This window comes from Maylandia zebra, linkage group LG12 (genome assembly GCF_041146795.1).
Source record: "Maylandia zebra isolate NMK-2024a linkage group LG12, Mzebra_GT3a, whole genome shotgun sequence".
NCBI classification, from domain to species: Eukaryota; Metazoa; Chordata; class Actinopteri; order Cichliformes; family Cichlidae; genus Maylandia; species Maylandia zebra.
This window is the reverse complement of record NC_135178.1, coordinates 13,939,021-13,956,368: the sequence shown is the minus strand read 5'-3', so window position 1 is coordinate 13,956,368 and position 17,348 is coordinate 13,939,021. Positions and strand designations below refer to the sequence as shown.

Sequence of the window (17,348 nt, the reverse complement as noted above, 5' to 3'; positions counted from 1 at the left end):
CGTGACGTTTAACCTCAGCTGGCTGGACGCGAGGCGCGCCTGTGTCGCGCGCTGCTTGGTGGGCAGTGCGCCGTCACGAGCTGAAGGTGTCATGAAACGAAGAAAACTCTCTTGCGGAGGGGAAGAGCACTGTTTATAACAGCGCGTATGGGAGCACAGGAGAAACTGGATTAGTGGTTCATACGATTAACATGGCCAAAAACACATCTCTTTATTTTCGAATTGTCGAGGGCAGAAACCTCCCGGCCAAAGACGTGTAAGTAATTTCTGAATGGCATGCTTCTGTGCTCAGGTCTTATCTACTAAAATATACACAGCCTCTGCATTGTTTCTTAGCTATTTGTCAAATAAGAAAAAAAATGTCATATAGCCATTTCTGGTGCGCTCTTTCCTGTAAATTAGCTAATTGAATTAGAGTAGAGATAGTCAAATTGACCTGAGTATAATTAAAGACGAGGGAAGATTAAATTAAGCTTACCCCCAGGTAAACTGGCCATGCTTTGTCTCATTCTGTAATTTTTTTCTTTGTCACGTTAAGCTCCGGAACCAGTGATCCATACTGCATTGTAAAAGTTGACAATGAAGTTGTGGCCAGGTGAGTTCTCTCTTAATTTTATTAAGATGTGCACGATAAACGTAAATTAACTGTGTTTTATCCAGACCTGCAGCTGGATGATGTTCTTATCTATATGCTGCGATCTGAGTCATCACACTTCATATATTTACATTAGTTTCTGGCTGTGCTCCCGCTACTGTGCACATGTAAACCAGGGTGGAGTGCGTGTGATCAGTGCTGTGGTACCCACAGCGTGGTCCTTCCATCACAGAGAACCTGATACTGGTCTGGCCTTTAAAACACCCACAGGTAACCATGGAGAGGGTGCATCAATTATTGCAGTGAGCACCCGGTGTAAGCCAGGTGAATGCTGGGAGCTCAGAGCAGAATACACCATTTCAGAGGTGGTTTCAGATTGGGTGAAGACATGCACATGATTTCAACCTCCAAGCTGTTCAGACAGAAGATGGTAGTTTTAGAAAGCAGCTGTAGTAAACTGCAGGATTGTTTGCTTTGCAAAGCAAATTTCTTTAGAGAAACTGCTTTGCTGTGGACTTTCACAAGAACACGGGGTGAAATTTAGTGGGTATTGTTCCATCTGGGGTGGTGAGGGAAAAAACAGCACAATGATTCACTGAAGATGCTCACACTAATTATGTTGCACTTGTAGTGTTACTGGCCAACTGAGTCCTCTGAGTGTAATGTTCATAAATGATGCAGCTGCTAGATTTTGGTACACTAGAGAAAAGTTGGTGGTAATAATGAAGGGTTAGGCCATTTTGGCAGGATGATGTATGAATGGTTTTGATTCAAAAGTATTTCTCAAAAAGCTAGCAATTTGCTTGTTTTTATTAAAAAATATCAAACTTTTCCCCAGAAATGCCTTTAAAAAACAAGTAGATCAAAGGACATTCATTTCAAAGCACATCCTGCAAAATCTTGCCTAATTGCAAAATTACAAAAATCAGGATTCAAAAACATAACTAGTGATAAGAATAAACACACAAAATTATGAATCTGACCATTAAAAAAAAACAAGCAGGATTTTTAAGGCTTTTTTTTTTTGCCTTTATTGGATTGCAGAGTGGACAGGAAAGCAGGAAGACGAGCAGCAAAGGGCCTCAGGTCAGAGTCAAACTGTGGCTGCTGCACAGATCTGACCATTTTAAGTGTTTGTTTTGGCTTCAACAGAATCCTTAGATGACCTTTTCAAAAATCCAAGAATCTTATAGCTTGCTATCATTTTGAAACAGCTGGATTTTCTAACCTTTTTTTTTTTTTATCACACCTGACACTTTAACAATAACTGTACATCACTAAGTTGAGAATAGTTTGAGGAGGAGGAGTTGACCGTCCGACTGCGGTCTGGAGTGTGGGGCCTCCCTGCTGCTGCGGAGTCGGGGCGGTCTGCCTCTCCCCACCGCAGGGAAAAGGGTAACACCACCTGGGTCTGGGTGCAGTTCCCCCCTCCAGGGGCAAGGGTACCTAGACCCGGTTCGTAGAGTATGCTTGGGGAGTGTGATCGTGTGTACAGCGTCTCTTTATGTCTGTCTCCACGTTGGTTGAGTGTGGAGTAAGTGCATATGAGAGCATGAGGGTGGGAATGGATGTTTGTGTCTGTGTGTGCTTGTATGTCTGTGTCTATATGTCAGGTTGGGTATCAGACGCCACCTCTCTGGGGACATCTCAGGCCCTCCAAGGTTTGGAGGCCTATCTCCCCCTACCACCACTTCCCCTGCCAGTGGCGGACTCCCTCAGACATCGGTGCGCTGGTGGTTCTTTGTGTCTGGGGATGGGTGTCCAGGTACACACCGGCTCACTCCTTGGCGGCCGCTTATCGGGGCCTGGAGCCTGGGGCTCGCTCGGGCCACTTCGGAGGTGGGGTGCCCCCGGCCTCTCAGCCTGGGGCTCGGTCACTCAGGCACAGCTGGCTGCCGGCGGAGCTCACGGGCGCGTCACTGCAACTCCCCCTGGCTTCTGCTCCGCAGCTGCTGAGTGAGCCCTCATCTGGGACTCTCCTCAGCTCTTTCTGGGACAGTGGCACGGCTGCCCCTCTGTTGGTCTTCCTTGGTCTCTTGTGTTCTGGGGGCCTCTGGATGTCTGAAGTCTTGATCTCCTCCATACCTGCTTCATGCCCTGGAGGACGGGGCTGTGGCCCCCCCACACCCTCTAGCAGATCATTACATGAAGGAACCTTTTAAAAAAAACAAGCGCGTCCATGCTCACAGGTGTACACACGGGTGATCACACCCACAAACTACACCCTTTTTGGCTCCTACCTCAAAGCACACTGTGTTCTGTTGATCTTATGTGCTGCACAATAATGTTTAATATTTAGTATTTACTGTCATATTCCCATATATCATTGTGATGTTGTTTATTCTATTACTCTTGTTCTCTTCTGCTTGTTTTCTTTTTTCTTTCTCAACAGGTGACCCAGGTGATCGATATATGCATTTTCTTTTTCTTTTTTTTTCTGCCCATTCTGTTGGTTTTTGTTTTTTGCCCTTCTCCCCCGTCCCTCTTCTCAGCTGTTTCTCTTTCCCTCTTTCTTTCTCCCCTTCTTTCCCCCAGTCAAGTCTGTCCCGTATTCAGCAAGTGAAAATAAAATAAACAATAAAAGGTGAATCAAATGGACCATTATGGCAAGGCTGGGATGGTCAATTTGGTAAAGTAAATCCGTTGGGCATCTTTCTTTGCCTTTAGACAATAATTCTGATGGCAAAAGAGCCAAACGGGACAGGCAAAAAAAAAAAAAAAAAGAATAGTTTGAGGAGAGGACGATTCTCCCATTTTAATATTTATATTTAGTGCATATCACAAAATTAACATCTATATAAATGGAAACAAAGAAAGAATCTTGCACGTTTCTGTTTTTGCGCACGTTAATGTGATATGTGTCTGCTCCAGGGCTGCTGATAGTAAGCATGGTAAACTTCTCTTTTCAGGACGGCCACAGTGTGGAAGAACCTTAATCCTTTCTGGGGTGAAGAATACACGTTGCATCTCCCAATGGGGTTTCATTCGCTCTCTTTTCACGTTATGGATGAGGACACAATTGGGTAATCCCGCAACCAAAGCACTTTCAAAACTATTCCATATTTACTCTTAACTGCTGGACCCTGGTCGTGTATTTGTAGTCCTCTGTGTTTGCTTAACTTGCCATGAGTTGATATATTTGTGTGGAAACTCATGCAAAGCTTTTTAATGTTTTGGGAAAGAACTCTAAGCTTTGAATAAACAAACATCATCAGGCAGATGGTCGCCCAGATTGAGTGATTAAAGGTTGTTTTTTTTTCTCCTCTTCACATGATGGCCAGCGCTAATCATTTCACTCAAAAACTCAAAAACTTTGATCTGATTTTCAGTAGCTTCTGTCTCAAAGTCTCTCTCTCTCTTTTGTATCCCTTTCTACAGGCACGATGATGTTATTGGAAAGATTACGCTGACCAAAGAAGCCATTGGAGCTCAAGCTAAAGGCATGGCTAAACATTCAGCAGTAGTCTATAACTGGATGACTGCATGGCCAGAGCTCAGAGGTTAAACACACAAAGAATCCTGTGATGGATTCAAAAGTCCAAGTGATTGAGGAGACATGCTTTTTTTTTTTTTTTTTTTAAGGGTGGGAATGTTTCTTAGCTTCTCTCAAACCTTTAAATTCATTTATGCACATCACTCACAATATTTACAGGGCTTCCAGAAATTTGGGACAATATGTAAAAACTAGATAAAGCAGAGAATGCTGTGTTTGCTAATAATTTAAAACTGGGATTTAATGGAAAATCAGAAAATGGAGACACAAATTTCTGAAACTGAGAATTGCTTCTAATGAAAATTACCTGAGTATTCACTGAAAAGTGGCGCACAGGTTTAAGAAACATTCCCGGATTAAAAGTAGGTAGGTCAGTTTTGGAATGAACGCACTTTCAGCCAGACATATGGGGCTGACAAATCGTGTGTCTTTGTGTCGTAGCGTTATTAGATTACTTGAAGAGTTTAAAAGGGTATGTTTGCTGCATATTGATGATTCTCCTCCGAAGGCCACCTGGCATCGGCCTCAGTCATGTGATTCACTGCCGCATTGTGGTACTGAGTCATTTTACTCCCTCACAGGATTTCTCTCACAGCCCGGCCTTGATATTGTACCTTTTCTTTCATTTTCTGAAAGACAAAAGTAGAATCTTAACAGCATCACACAGTGTGCATGTTGTCCAGGCAATCATCGACTGTGTGGTATTTATTTTTTATTTTTTATTTTTTACTGTTCCTGCCTTGCAGTTGTACAAACTGTAGATGTTTTTGCACTAATTAGTTTTATTTGTGTACTTAATCAAACAGAATAATGACCAGTTAGTTGTCAGAAAGAACAAAAATAAACAACTGTATCTTCCTAAAGTTAAAAATAAGGTCTTCAAACTGTTAGTTCGATCCTGAAAAATACTCATAATATTCAAAGTACATTAGTCCAGGAATTATTTGTCAGTTCATCAATGGATATTTTACAGCTAATTGGAAAATTAATATTATTTATTTTCAATATGACTCTCAAAGTTCTAATCTCTCAGCTCCTCTCAGTGTTTAATGGTTTAGAGATTAATCTCTTTTTGTGCTTTACGGCCAGGGCTAGACTGCTGGCTAAATCTCACAAAGGTTGACCCTGATGAAGAAGTTCAAGGAGAGATCCATCTGGGTCTGGAGCTGCTTAAAGATACGGAGAAGATCAGTCTGCGGTGTCAAGTCATTGAAGCCAGGTAAAATGAAATGCTGCGCTGCCGAGAAAATGCCAGGAAGGCGATTTCACTTAAAAACGGCCACGGACAATAGTGGCTCGAACATTTCAGAATCTGCCATGTGAGTTTGTGATAGAGCCACCGTATTATCACTTCAAACGTGGTCACGTTTGTGTAGCTGAGCTCCTTGTAGTTGAGCTCTGGCAGTATATCAGTGTTTTTTGAGCTGAACTCTTATCACCATCACCCCGCAGGCCTCCACACTCCCTTCTGAGTCACACCGCCACTGTCACACCGCTCACTGCCCCATCTGTGTGTCCCAGGCTACAATCTTTCCTTCTCAGGCGGGGCACCAATGAGCTTGTCAATCAGGACTTGACACTGTGTTATTCAAATGTGCTCTGATGAGTGTGAATTGAGTTTGAAAGAAAAAGGTTGAGTAAGAAGTAGAGATTCAGCTTTCTTTCCTCGCTAAAGCACACTAATTTAACTTGCAGAACAGATAATAAGAGTTAGCGGAGCATTTTGGCGGATTAATGATTTCTCTTGTCCTTTGGTGTGGTGATACCCGCAGAGACTTGGCTCCAAGAGACATTTCTGGAACCTCTGATCCCTTCACAAGAGTTATTTTCAACAACCATAGTGCAGAGACCTCGGTGAGCTCTGTCTGCATGCATGAGTGGGTTATGTTGGTTGCACTGAAGTCTGATTGATGGTTGCCTTACTGTTTGTCATTTAAAGGTTAAATGTTAAAGATTAGGCTGATCTTTTGATTTCTTTCAATTTCTTAATGCTGGATTTTTAGATAATCAAGAAGACCCGTTTTCCTCACTGGGGTGAGACGTTAGAGCTGGAGCTGGATCCAGAGGAGCTGCGTGAGGAGGAGGGGACTGTTACTGTACAGGTCTGGGACTGGGACATGGTGGGCAAGAATGACTTTCTGGGAAAGGTGAGGTTCCCATAATTCTAATCATTTTTCATATGTATTAAAATTCAGGTCATGAGTAGCTTACAAAAGGTTTTATAATTGAGTACAGTGTTCCTTGCTATAAAATAAAGGCTTTTACCTCTTCTTGTTGATATTGTGTGCTTGCTTTCTGTGTCTTTTCCACAGGTGGAAATCCCTTTTGCTTGTTTGCACAAGACACCTCAGTTAGAGGGCTGGTTTCGTTTACTGCCCTTGGGAAACAATGAGGTTGATGCTGGGTGAGGATTATGGGTGTGCTTCTTTGTACAATGTGGTAACTATGCATCTTTAGAGAGAGGCATTTCCTTTCGGAAACCATCAAGACTAAAATTGTCGTAGCAATCATCACATCTTTTCTTAAATGTTCCCAAGAGAAGCTTTTATTTTCCTCCCGGCTCTCTTTCGAGCACTTAAAAGCACAATCACGGATGTATAGCCAGTGCGTTGATGGCATCTGCACCCCGAGATAATTTTAGAGCGAGCGGAGGGCTGAGTGAACTGTAAAGTAAAGGGAATTTCTCAGGTTCATTAGGAAAATGACTCACTCTTGTAAGGAGTTTTTGCACTCCAGTCCACTGTTGATTTAGAGAGGACTGTGACCAAGCGGTGCGTCATTTTCCCCCAAACACGGTGAGCCATGTGTTTAGAAAATGTCCTTGCCAGGGGCAGGATGATTTAGCGGTTGTTTTTACGAGTGTACTCTAAGCTTTATTTCTTATCTAAACTGCATTTTCCAATCAACCGCTGACTCCTTTAACAAAAACAAAAACAAAAAAAGAGTTTATGCAAATGTCTAACAAAGACTATTGTCAGACTATTATTGTGTTAGCTGAAAATCTGTGCTGTGATACTTTCCTTTGTTTTTAGTGGCAAGCTGGGAGCACTCCGTCTCAAGGTGCGTCTGGTGGAGGATCAGATCTTGCCATCCATGTACTATCAGCCTCTCATCGACCTTCTGGTTGAGTCGGTAATCTCCCCTACAGAGGTCAGCATGACAGCTCCTCTTCGATGCTGATATTAATTTGTTGACCACTCAGTCACTCGCCATGTCAAGGGACTGCTGTATGCATTACTTCTTCCATCTGCAGTTAGACCTCATCTGCTTCATCTGTCCGGCTTCCCAGTTGCGCCAAAATTCTTGACCCGTGACCCGAGTTCTCTTCTTCTGAACAGGTGGAGGATAGCAGCGCTCTGACTATGCTGGAGGAGGTCACCACAGTTGAGAGCAGACAGGACGTGGCAATGACTTTGGTGAAAATCTACCTGGGACAAGGACTGGTGGTGCCCTTCCTGGACTACCTTAACACCCGGGAGGTCAACCACACCAGTAAGACGAAGCGAAAAAGTGCAAACTTTAAACCGTTTTTAAAGGTTTTGATTTCATGTCCTCCATCTTGCAAGTGTCTAAATTTGCTCAGAATTTATGTGTATTTGTGCTCTTAATTACATGTAATAACTGTGGCTGCACTTTGAATATACAGTGTAGGATCTAAGTTTATCTCTGTTAGTCAGTATTTATATTAGTCAGACTTTGGGACGTGCCAGTTTGCTGTTATTGCTCCACTCTCCAGAGACCCTCTGAGGGCTGCTGCTGCTGCATTGACATTAAGGTCTCTGAACACTGCAGCTATGGTATGTGTGTGGGCAGTAAAAGCCTCCCAACACTATATTTACTACCCCAGTGCCAATTATTTACTCACCCAACAGTCTTCCCTTGGCTGTTCTCTGGTCTGGATTAGTCATGTTTTTGCCTCCGCACCATATCCCCATGATAATTCACACTGAGCTCTGGTCTTTGGTTTCTGTTGGTGTAGTTTCTGCTAATAAGCATAGTGCCTAAGTTTCCATAGCAACTCCACATGATCCAAATGGTAACTGCTTGATCAGGAATGCATTGTGTGAGCACCCAGACATTAAAGTTAGGCACACGGCACAAAAACGTACAGTACACCTGCTGGGCAGCAGTGAAAAACCCACCCTTCTCCTTACATCCAAATAATTTACCTGGCAACCCAGTCCCGTTACTATGGATATTTTAGTGTCACCGCATGACTAACATGACATTGAGGCAAGGTCGGTCTGCCCTCACTTGTGACTCTGGACTATTTGTTCTTGATTGATAGACTTGTGCCAGACTAAATAGAAAGCATAGATACTTAAGAAATGTATAAATGAGCCCAGAGAAAAAGGTGAAATGAGGGTGGAGCAAACAAATGCTCCACAGGCTATATGAAAAGCTTCCACTCTAAGGAAGCAGTGTTTCAATCTTAAATTTTTCTTTTTCATCAAGTATAATTAAGAGCCTGATGAGGGTCTATGTGATGCTTTATTAAATTGATTGGGAGCTACTGGATGCAGTAATAAGATCCTTCCCACCATTCCCACTGTCATACATCATATAAAAGGTGTTTTTAGGTACAACAATAGATAGATGACAGGAAAAGAGCAATAAATTGTTGTGGTGGATGTTGAGCTTCTTACCCTTTTTTAATTCTTTAATTGAAAACTGTTGCTTTGTTTCACTTGATTCAGATTAAGGAAAATCTTTTTATGCCCACTAATTTTGCTCATATGTAAGATATTTTGCTAATACTATTTTTTTCCTTCTGCTCTTATAGCTGATCCTAACACCTTATTTCGATCAAACTCACTTGCCTCCAAAGCCATGGAACAGTTCATGAAGGTGAGCTAAGTTTTAAAAAAAATTATTATTATTATTATTATTATAGTTCCTGCAGTTTTTTGGTCCCTGCTCTGAGGGAAAGCATGATGTGCCTGATATTTACTCTCTGAATTATGCAGATTTAGATAAAACAAGGCAAGCTGTCAAGTGTAAGAACAAAAAGGCATGTGTAGCATGTGTAGCATGACAAATGCAAAGGTAACTTTAATGTATCAATGAGTATGTCGACATAACAGGCTGCTATATAGGGCAGGATCAATCCAAATTAAGTGCAACAGAAAGTGTGTCAATTTTCAAGATTGCTACAAAAAGGAGTAAAAAAACACAGATGATCCAAAAGAGGACAAGAAACAGACAGAGGCAAGGAGAGATGCAGGACAGGAGGTGGTTAGCTTGACAAGCTGACTGAGCCAATTTTGCTTAGGAAGTTTCCCAACTGAGTGAAGTGACCCAGAAGTGTCTAGAGTCATAATAGGAGGTCGTTAAATTCTTTAAATGTTAAGGAAAGCTGCTTCAGTGCTTCCCTTATTACCACCTTTAGAAAAGGATGCACATTTACCATCTCTTATGAAATGAAAAGACATAATGCTGCCCCTCAATTCAAAGAAAATGATCAGCATACTGACACATCATGTGCTACTCGGTTTAAATTTTTCATACATGCGATCACTTCACTGATACTCATTGTATGAAGTGCTTTGAAACCTAATTTTAGAAAATTGCTCTATAAATAAGGTTTTTTATATGCATTTAACTAATTGAAGTGAAGGCTTGCATTGCGTATGTCCCCATTTTTGGTCTTAGCATTTAGTCTTATTAATTCATCTAACATGAGAGGTGCTAAAAAGCCCTATTAAAGGGTTAATTCTACAGCAGGACGAGATGAGTGGCATTTCTTGATACAAACACTTCACTGTGTGCTGGAAAGCTGTTCTTGGTAATCAAGTGATATTTTTCACAAGGATATATACACCGTTAATATAAAATTGTCACCTTGTCACATTTTTAACTAGTCTTATGCAAGTTAGATTCCCTGTGGACAACAATCCTGTTTTCCTTTTTGTGAATTCTTCTTAGCGTTTTTCCTTGACCCTCTGGATGTTTCCTATCAAGGGAAAGTGTCATCAACGGAGGGAATTTGTTGTCTGTTTGACCGCAACCACAAGCTAAACGCATACCAGGGAACAACACCACATGAGAAAATAACCTTCAAAACAAAACAGCCATAAACGGAAAGAGGGACATGGAAAACAAACAGATAAACTGAGGAAGCAGACAGGGAGGGACACACAAAAGACGCAGGGGAACAGATCAAGAAAAGCAAAACGAATAACAGTGACCTTAACAGATGTCTTCAACATATGATATTGTTTTGCTATCAGGCTGTTGGCATGCTGTATCTGCATGAGGTGTTGAAGCCCATCATCAACCGCATCTTTGATGAGAAAAAGTACATTGAACTTGACCCATGTAAGATCGACCTGAACCGCACAAGGTAAATCGGACCTAAAACATCTTGTTGGATCACAATTCTATAGTCATACTCGGACCTGGTAATAGAGTAGGACTGCTACAATTGACAAGAGGGGATTTGTGGGTTGTACGCTCAGGCGTGCTATTCGCAAATTATGTGTTAAAATGGAAAAGCTGCCACAGGAGACTGCCCACTTCCTTTACACTTCACCCCTGAGAGAAAGACATGAATGTGAGGAAATGAAAAAAAAGTAAAATGGGAATGGCTGTTGCTTGGCAACTGCCATGAGCCCCCTGAGATATCTATCTCTGACATGGGGGGAGATCCAGGATCTAACGTTCTCCATGTATGCAGTAGCTCTAACCTACTATCTTATCTCGTCCCCTTAAATTATCTCAGTTTATGTGTTTAGATATTGTCAATACGGCAGTCATTGTTTGGATTCCTCTGTAGTAACATGGTCTCATATGTAACGAGGTAATGAAGAACAGAAATGTTATCAGTCCTTTTATAAACTGTGTTACAGAACAGATAAAAGCCTGTCTTGGATAGCTCCTGTTTGCATTGCGTTTACGCTGCAGATCTCAGGGATTCATTTGTTTACAGCATCTTTCTTTGTCTCTGAAGAAGGATTTCATTCAAGGGTGCAGTGTCAGAGGCAGAGGTGCGGGACAGCAGCGTGGAGATGCTGCAGAGCTATTTGACCAGCATCATCGAATCAATCGTGAGCTCAGTCGATCAGTGTCCTCCTGTAATGAGAGTGGCCTTCAAACAGCTGCACAAGAGAGTGGAGGAGCAATTTACCGAGCCTGAGAATGAGGTTAGTGTGAAGCAAAACACACAGAGAGGAAAGCGTGTCAGTGTATTTGTGGTTACTTTCACCCGCAGCTTATCCCGAGGCAGCCTGTCACCGTTCAGTGACTCGTCTTCATTTTTACAGGATGTGAAGTACCTGGCCATCAGTGGATTCTTTTTCCTGCGTTTTTTTGCTCCTGCAATCCTCACACCTAAGCTGTTTCAGCTGAGAGACCAGCATGCTGACACGCGTACAAGCAGAACACTGTTACTACTAGCCAAGGTATGATTCAGATCACAGACATGCACATAGACTCTGCTGTGAATCATTTATCCATGTTCAGACTTATGCACTCCTCAAAACAAAACACAAAATAAACAGTAAAGTGTTGGAAGTCTTGAGCGTGATGCAACAGGCCATCTGTGTGAGGAGATGGATTTTAATGTTGTGGATGTAAAACAAATAAAACATGGAGCAGGAATACGATGTAACACAAACACACGGTGTTTGTGTAACGTCAACAGAGAGAGAGCACTGAGGCACTCCTTGCTTTTCTCACTTTGTTTGGTAATTATGTAACACTGTAGGTCTGCGTGTGCCTTATTTTAAGTTCTGCCATAATCAGCAAAATAAGATTGATATTCCATCTCCAGTCATTTATATTTATATGTCTCTGCTGTGGTCTGAGACCTCACCATCCTTTCATACGTTCACATGGAAAGTCTAAAGACAGTGAGGGCAGCAGCAAGATGCCCTTAGGGAACAGAGCAGGGATCAGTGAGGACAGGATGACATGGAAGTAGCATCTTTAGCTTCAAATGAAGGAGTTGGTAGACTGAAGAATTTTGAAAAGAGTATGAGATTTGCCGGTAGGATGTACGGAAAGGGAAACAGCTGAGCTGATGTGAGCTAGAATTTAGATTAGCTGATCTGCTGGGATTGTTTGAGTCTGTTCTCACAGAACTAACGCTGTATTCATTTTTTAGACACTAATAAAAATGTTAATTATTTGAAAGGTGCTAATAATCTGCAGTAATGCCACTAGATCACCTGTTGTTAGGAACCCGTTTAAAATTCATAACTACTCTACTCAGACAGCAAATCTCAAAGAAGTTTTTTTCACCAACTATACAGAGTATGGCCATAAAACATCCCTCTCACATTATGCTCCGTTTTAACCATAAATAGATCAGATGAGCATGTTAGCAGGTTATAACTGGAATTTGAGTCGATATTTCTTGATATCATTAAAAGCAGGGATCTTAGATCCAGATGTTAGAAGAACAGTAAAACCTCATTCCACTCCCACGTGTGGCTTCTGTGGTTGCTGTCCATGGTGCTGAAGAACTGTTGCCATGGGCCCTCTACAGAGACGGGGAACGGGCTATTTTTACCTCTGTGTGCTGCAACCAGTCTGTGGTTCAAAGCCAAGCATCAGAGAGGATGTAGAGGGGGACTTCCTCCTCACCCTAGGCCAGGTGTGGGCTGGACAAAGGGCCTCGCAGCATGCTTGGCCCCAGGGACCCTTTTGATCTTCGACTTTTAGATATGCAGTCACTCCCTCACTTCTGTCATTTTCTGGAGATTTGATATGGTGAAGATGTGAGTTTGTAGTTGATATCGTGCCTCTGTGGTTGCCAGGCACTACAAAGTGTTGGGAACTTGGGACTTCAGCTGGGCCACGGAAAAGAACAGTGGATGGCACCTCTTCATCCCATCATCCTTCGCAGTGTGGCTTCTGTCAAGGACTTCCTGGACAAGTTAATTGACATAGATCATGACACTGGTAAGACTGTAACCACCAAACACATCACTACAACGTGTAATCAAAAGCCAAGTCCAGAGGCCATGCTGTTGAGCTAATCAGCCACAGGCCACCTGCCAGTGTAGTAGCTCCCAGCTGATATAGGTGAAACAATACTGTAGCCTTGCAGTGAAATATTCATAACTAGTTGGAAGTCTGGAAAAGAGATGACATGGTTAATGAGCTGGCAGGGAGCTGAAGTGAGAAGCTGCCACATGGGCTGTTGTTGTCCTGGCTGTTGCCTTAATGTCATATGTCAGTGAGGCTGTTGTTGTGAAACATCTTCCCCCTCTGACATATCGTGTTTCAACCTCCGTCTTCACATCACACCCACTTTTTTCTCCTAAAGGCCAGTTTGACATTTAATGCCCTTGAGGTGAATTTGTTGGACAGAAGCAGATGCTTGTTATTCCTCTTTGAAGCTCTATCCCTCATGGCGTGATGGAACAAGACTGAGGAGCCATCTGTAACAGAGTGCAGTTTAAAGCAATGAATCTATATAGTTTATTGACACAGCACCACCTTGTGTCTATCCGGGTGAATATGCAATTAGCTACAGATTACATACAGTTTTCCCTTTATGTCCGTCTTCTGCTTTCTCTGCGCAGCGTCTGAAGTGCCTCAGAGGGCTGTGTTCATGGCTTCAGTCACAGTCAAAGAGGGGTTTCTCCACAAACACAAAGCAGAAGGACCCCAACTGTTATCCCGCTTTGCATTTAAGAAACGGTACTTCTGGTTGACGAGTGAGACGCTGTCTTATGCCAAGACTCCCGACTGGCAGGTGGGTATTGTGCCAGCAAAATTTTATAATCTACCAACATACTGCATATCATGTGTGAAATACATATGAGTATTTACGTTACTGCTCATTTTGGCAACCAGCCACTGTGTCAAGTGTTGCTTTTTAATCATGTTTTGCTACGACTGATGGATCAAATAATCAAAAACAATCAAAGTAATGATAAAAATACATGTACAATATGCCCATTTGTGCCCAATGAAGGGCATTCATCACCACGTGTTGCACAAAGAGAAAACATTTTAGTCATCTGCTTCTTTGCTTTCATGTATTTGTGTTGATCTTCTCGTGAGAACATCATTACTGATATTACAATGTAGTGCCTAACCCGTGATAATGATTTCCTCTCATTTTCTAACCAGAGACTGTCAGAGAGAGGGAGACGGTTGATGGGAGCAGAACATACTCGTCACTAAATGCCTCTCTTTGAGTCAGTCTCTGCTTTGTGTGACTGGAATAAAGCCGAGGGTTAATTGAAAGCTATGGATATTCATACGAACATCGCAAATCACACTGGAGACAATGTCCTGGCCCCTTTTCTCCATGTTGGAGCACTCCAGTCTCAATGAGATGAGCTCCCATTGGAAGTGGCTGATTTACACTTTAAAGTAGCCTTTGCTGCCATGATGATCTCATCCTCACTTCCTCCTTGCGCCGTACCGTTCCTCGTAGCTTTTCAGGATGAGAAACCTCTTCATTAATTTGCTCAGTGATCAGATGTCACCTTTATTTCACTGAGTCCTTTGTGTAGTATGCCTGAGGCAAGGCATGATACATCATTGCCATCATGTGCATACCTGTTCTAATTGGGGCTGTGGTTTGCAGGTGCGCTCTTCAATTCCTATTCAGTGTGTGTGCGCCGTGGAGAGGGTGGATGAAAATGCTTTTCAGCAGCAGAATGTAATGCAGGTCATCACCCAGGACAACGACGGACAGCTGCACACCACGTACATCCAGTGCAAGGTGCGTTTGTACACCACCCAGTTGCCTAGACAGTGCATGAGTTTTTTTTAAAGTTTTTTAAACACAAAACCCTGACAGTTTTCTATAGTCACAGATTTGAATTTTTAACAAGTTTTATTAATCTCCTAGAAAAAAGTCACTAAATATCTATATTGTTTTCTGTCGCAATGATGTGCTTTATCCCTGTAGGTTTTTCAGCTGATTGCCTTCAAAATGCAGATTTTTCTTTTTTCAGTTCGACATTAAACTTCATGGTTCACCGTATTTCAATTTTCCCAAACAGAATGTAAATGAGCTGAACCAGTGGCTGTCTGCGATCAGGAAAGTCAGCATCTACAATGAGCGCATGCTGCCCTCTTTTCACCCGGGGGTTCATCGCAGTGGCAAGTGGACCTGCTGCCTGCAGGCCGACCGAGCTGGTAATCCTGCTGTTATTACTTCCAGATGTACTGATTTATGTCCAAGACACCAGAATATTTGTAGGAAACTTGCAAACTCCCCTTTGCTACTTTACTAAGGTTTGACTGGCTGTTTTTGATGCGCTCTCCAAATCAATTTTATTTACTCACCGCCTTGCACGTGGGATTAAACATTTTACATTCTTTTCAGCACCAACACTACAGGTTTGATTGTTACTAAGGCTGTTCCATTGACTATTATATACAAACTAGTAGAAACATCTATTAAAATGATATTTTACATTTAGTGGGGTGAAGTTCAGACTGTAAAGTGCCAGAGATGAATAAAAAAAGCTGTGTCTCAGTTGCAGGCTGCAGTAGAACCCACTCAGCTGTGACACTTGGTGACTGGAGTGACCCGCTGGATCCAGACGTGGAGACTCAGACGATATACAAGCAGCTTCTGCAGGGCAAAGACAAACTCAGGTTGGTGCCCGAGCATGTCCTCGGCCTGTATGCATTTCTTTTCCTGAACACTAGAGGTCTATGTTGCTATACAGTAAAGCACTGCTGTGCTGCTTCTTGACATTAGTATGAGTCAAGTGTTTAACTTTCACTGTGTGATCATGTGATATGATTCTGATACTGCAGGAACAAATATCTGGAGATGCCGGATGATGATGAGACAGCGTGCAATAAAGAAAAGAAGACGAATGTGGACGTTCACCCAGGTGACACTAAACTTTAACTTTTCTATCAAGTTACATGTACAAGTGCTTTAATTGTTGTATTATCATTATTATTATCCCCTTATATTCTATGTGGGTATGACATTTCCAGGAAGTAATTCTACAGAAACAACATCCTTTTATCTACACGTTTCTCTGTCACAGATGGTGCTGAATGCACTGTTCAGCAAATGAAGCCATGTCAGGGCATCGCTGCTCGGCTGTTGGTGGTGATAGAGGACCTGGAGCAGGCTCACGCTACCTTCCAGCGCAGAGAAAAGGAGGACGTCACCAGTGTTATTATGAATCCCTAGAGTTCACATGTGGACTGGGAGCCTTTAATGCATCAAGGCGGGTTAGGGGTGGGGAGTGGAAGGGCAGCATCCTGTACCAACACAAGTGAAAATCAGCTAACCCACTCTCTTGATTGTCACGGAGAAAAAATTGGCTGCGTGGTGCCACCTCTTCCAGCCTTTTAGTACATTTCCTCCTGGCTGTAAAGAGCAAGAGGGAATTCTGCCACTTTAATCTTTTTGATTCTCCGAGTGCCACCGACAAGAGCGCCGCAGGAAGATTATGATACTTGACAAAAAGGAGGAGGTGGGTGGGGAGGGGTGGAGGGACTTTAAAGCATGATCTGACTTGATATTTTTTATGTAGATAATAAGCAATCTGTTGCATGGCCCACATCCACTTGTTGTGAAATGTGAAAAGAAGCTTTTATATTTTGAGATACTGTACAGGACCCGAGTCACACATTTATATGCAAAAAGCTTGTTTTAGTGTAACCTACAGTACCTGAATGTAAGGTGTTTTGATATTGCTGTTATTATTATAAATGCTTTGTATTTTTATTGAGGCAAAATATCACCATGGCCGCAATGTAGCAGCGACAATAACATTATAAATTATTCCACAGTGTGACGCCGCTTGTAAAGTGAGCAAAACTCAGATTTTAATTGTTGCTTCAGTCCCTTTACACAAAACATCCGCTTTGGTTTGGTGCTACGGCCAGTCAACGTAAATGTTGGGTTCTGATGTAATTCACATTTTTATAATGCCAAGATGGGTAATATTTACCTGGTTATTATATAATATCCATACATGGACAAATTTTATTTGAAAAAGAGGGGAATTAACAATCATGAGACACTCCCGTTTGCTAAGTTGACAGTTTCAGAGATTTTTGTGCCACTGCATTGGTTTCATGTGTTTGAGATGCCAAATCTGCTTTTAGGAGTTTTAAAGAAAAAATACACATGTGGGGAATTTTGATCATTTTCCACAGAGAAAGTAGTGTTCAGTGTCCGTCTATTAAACAATATTCAGTTGAATAAAATCTGATCTGAGATCACTGAGATGACCTCATCAGGCATTCTTCTTACCCTCAAGCTTAACACTCTAAAACACATGGCAGACATTACATTCAGCATCCTGTATTGAGATGGTT

The 17,348-nt window shown here is 42.2% G+C and overlaps 1 protein-coding gene across 5 annotated transcripts; it reads left to right on the top strand.

Moving 5' to 3' along the window:
* Positions 1-5: 5 nt before the first annotated feature.
* rasal1a (RAS protein activator like 1a (GAP1 like)) lies at positions 6-17,256 on the top strand. 5 transcript variants are annotated; one of them, XM_012917376.5, is made up of 21 exons: positions 6-256; positions 539-595; positions 3,505-3,618; positions 3,974-4,095; positions 5,178-5,307; positions 5,861-5,942; positions 6,092-6,235; positions 6,401-6,492; positions 7,121-7,238; positions 7,427-7,580; positions 8,872-8,936; positions 10,319-10,431; positions 11,041-11,230; positions 11,351-11,488; positions 12,848-12,992; positions 13,619-13,791; positions 14,635-14,772; positions 15,056-15,191; positions 15,536-15,656; positions 15,822-15,901; positions 16,064-17,256. In XM_012917376.5, the coding sequence occupies exons 1-21, from the start codon at positions 192-194 to the stop codon at positions 16,210-16,212; spliced, it is 2,526 nt and encodes an 841-aa protein (XP_012772830.1). In that variant the 5' UTR covers positions 6-191; the 3' UTR covers positions 16,213-17,256. The 5 variants fall into 5 exon arrangements, with proteins under 5 accessions (XP_012772830.1, XP_012772834.1, XP_012772832.1 ...); XM_012917380.5 differs by having other exon boundaries at positions 7-256; positions 3,974-4,035; positions 7,121-7,220; positions 11,038-11,230; XM_012917378.5 differs by having other exon boundaries at positions 7-256; positions 3,974-4,035; positions 11,038-11,230.
* The last annotated feature ends 92 nt before the right edge of the window (positions 17,257-17,348 follow it).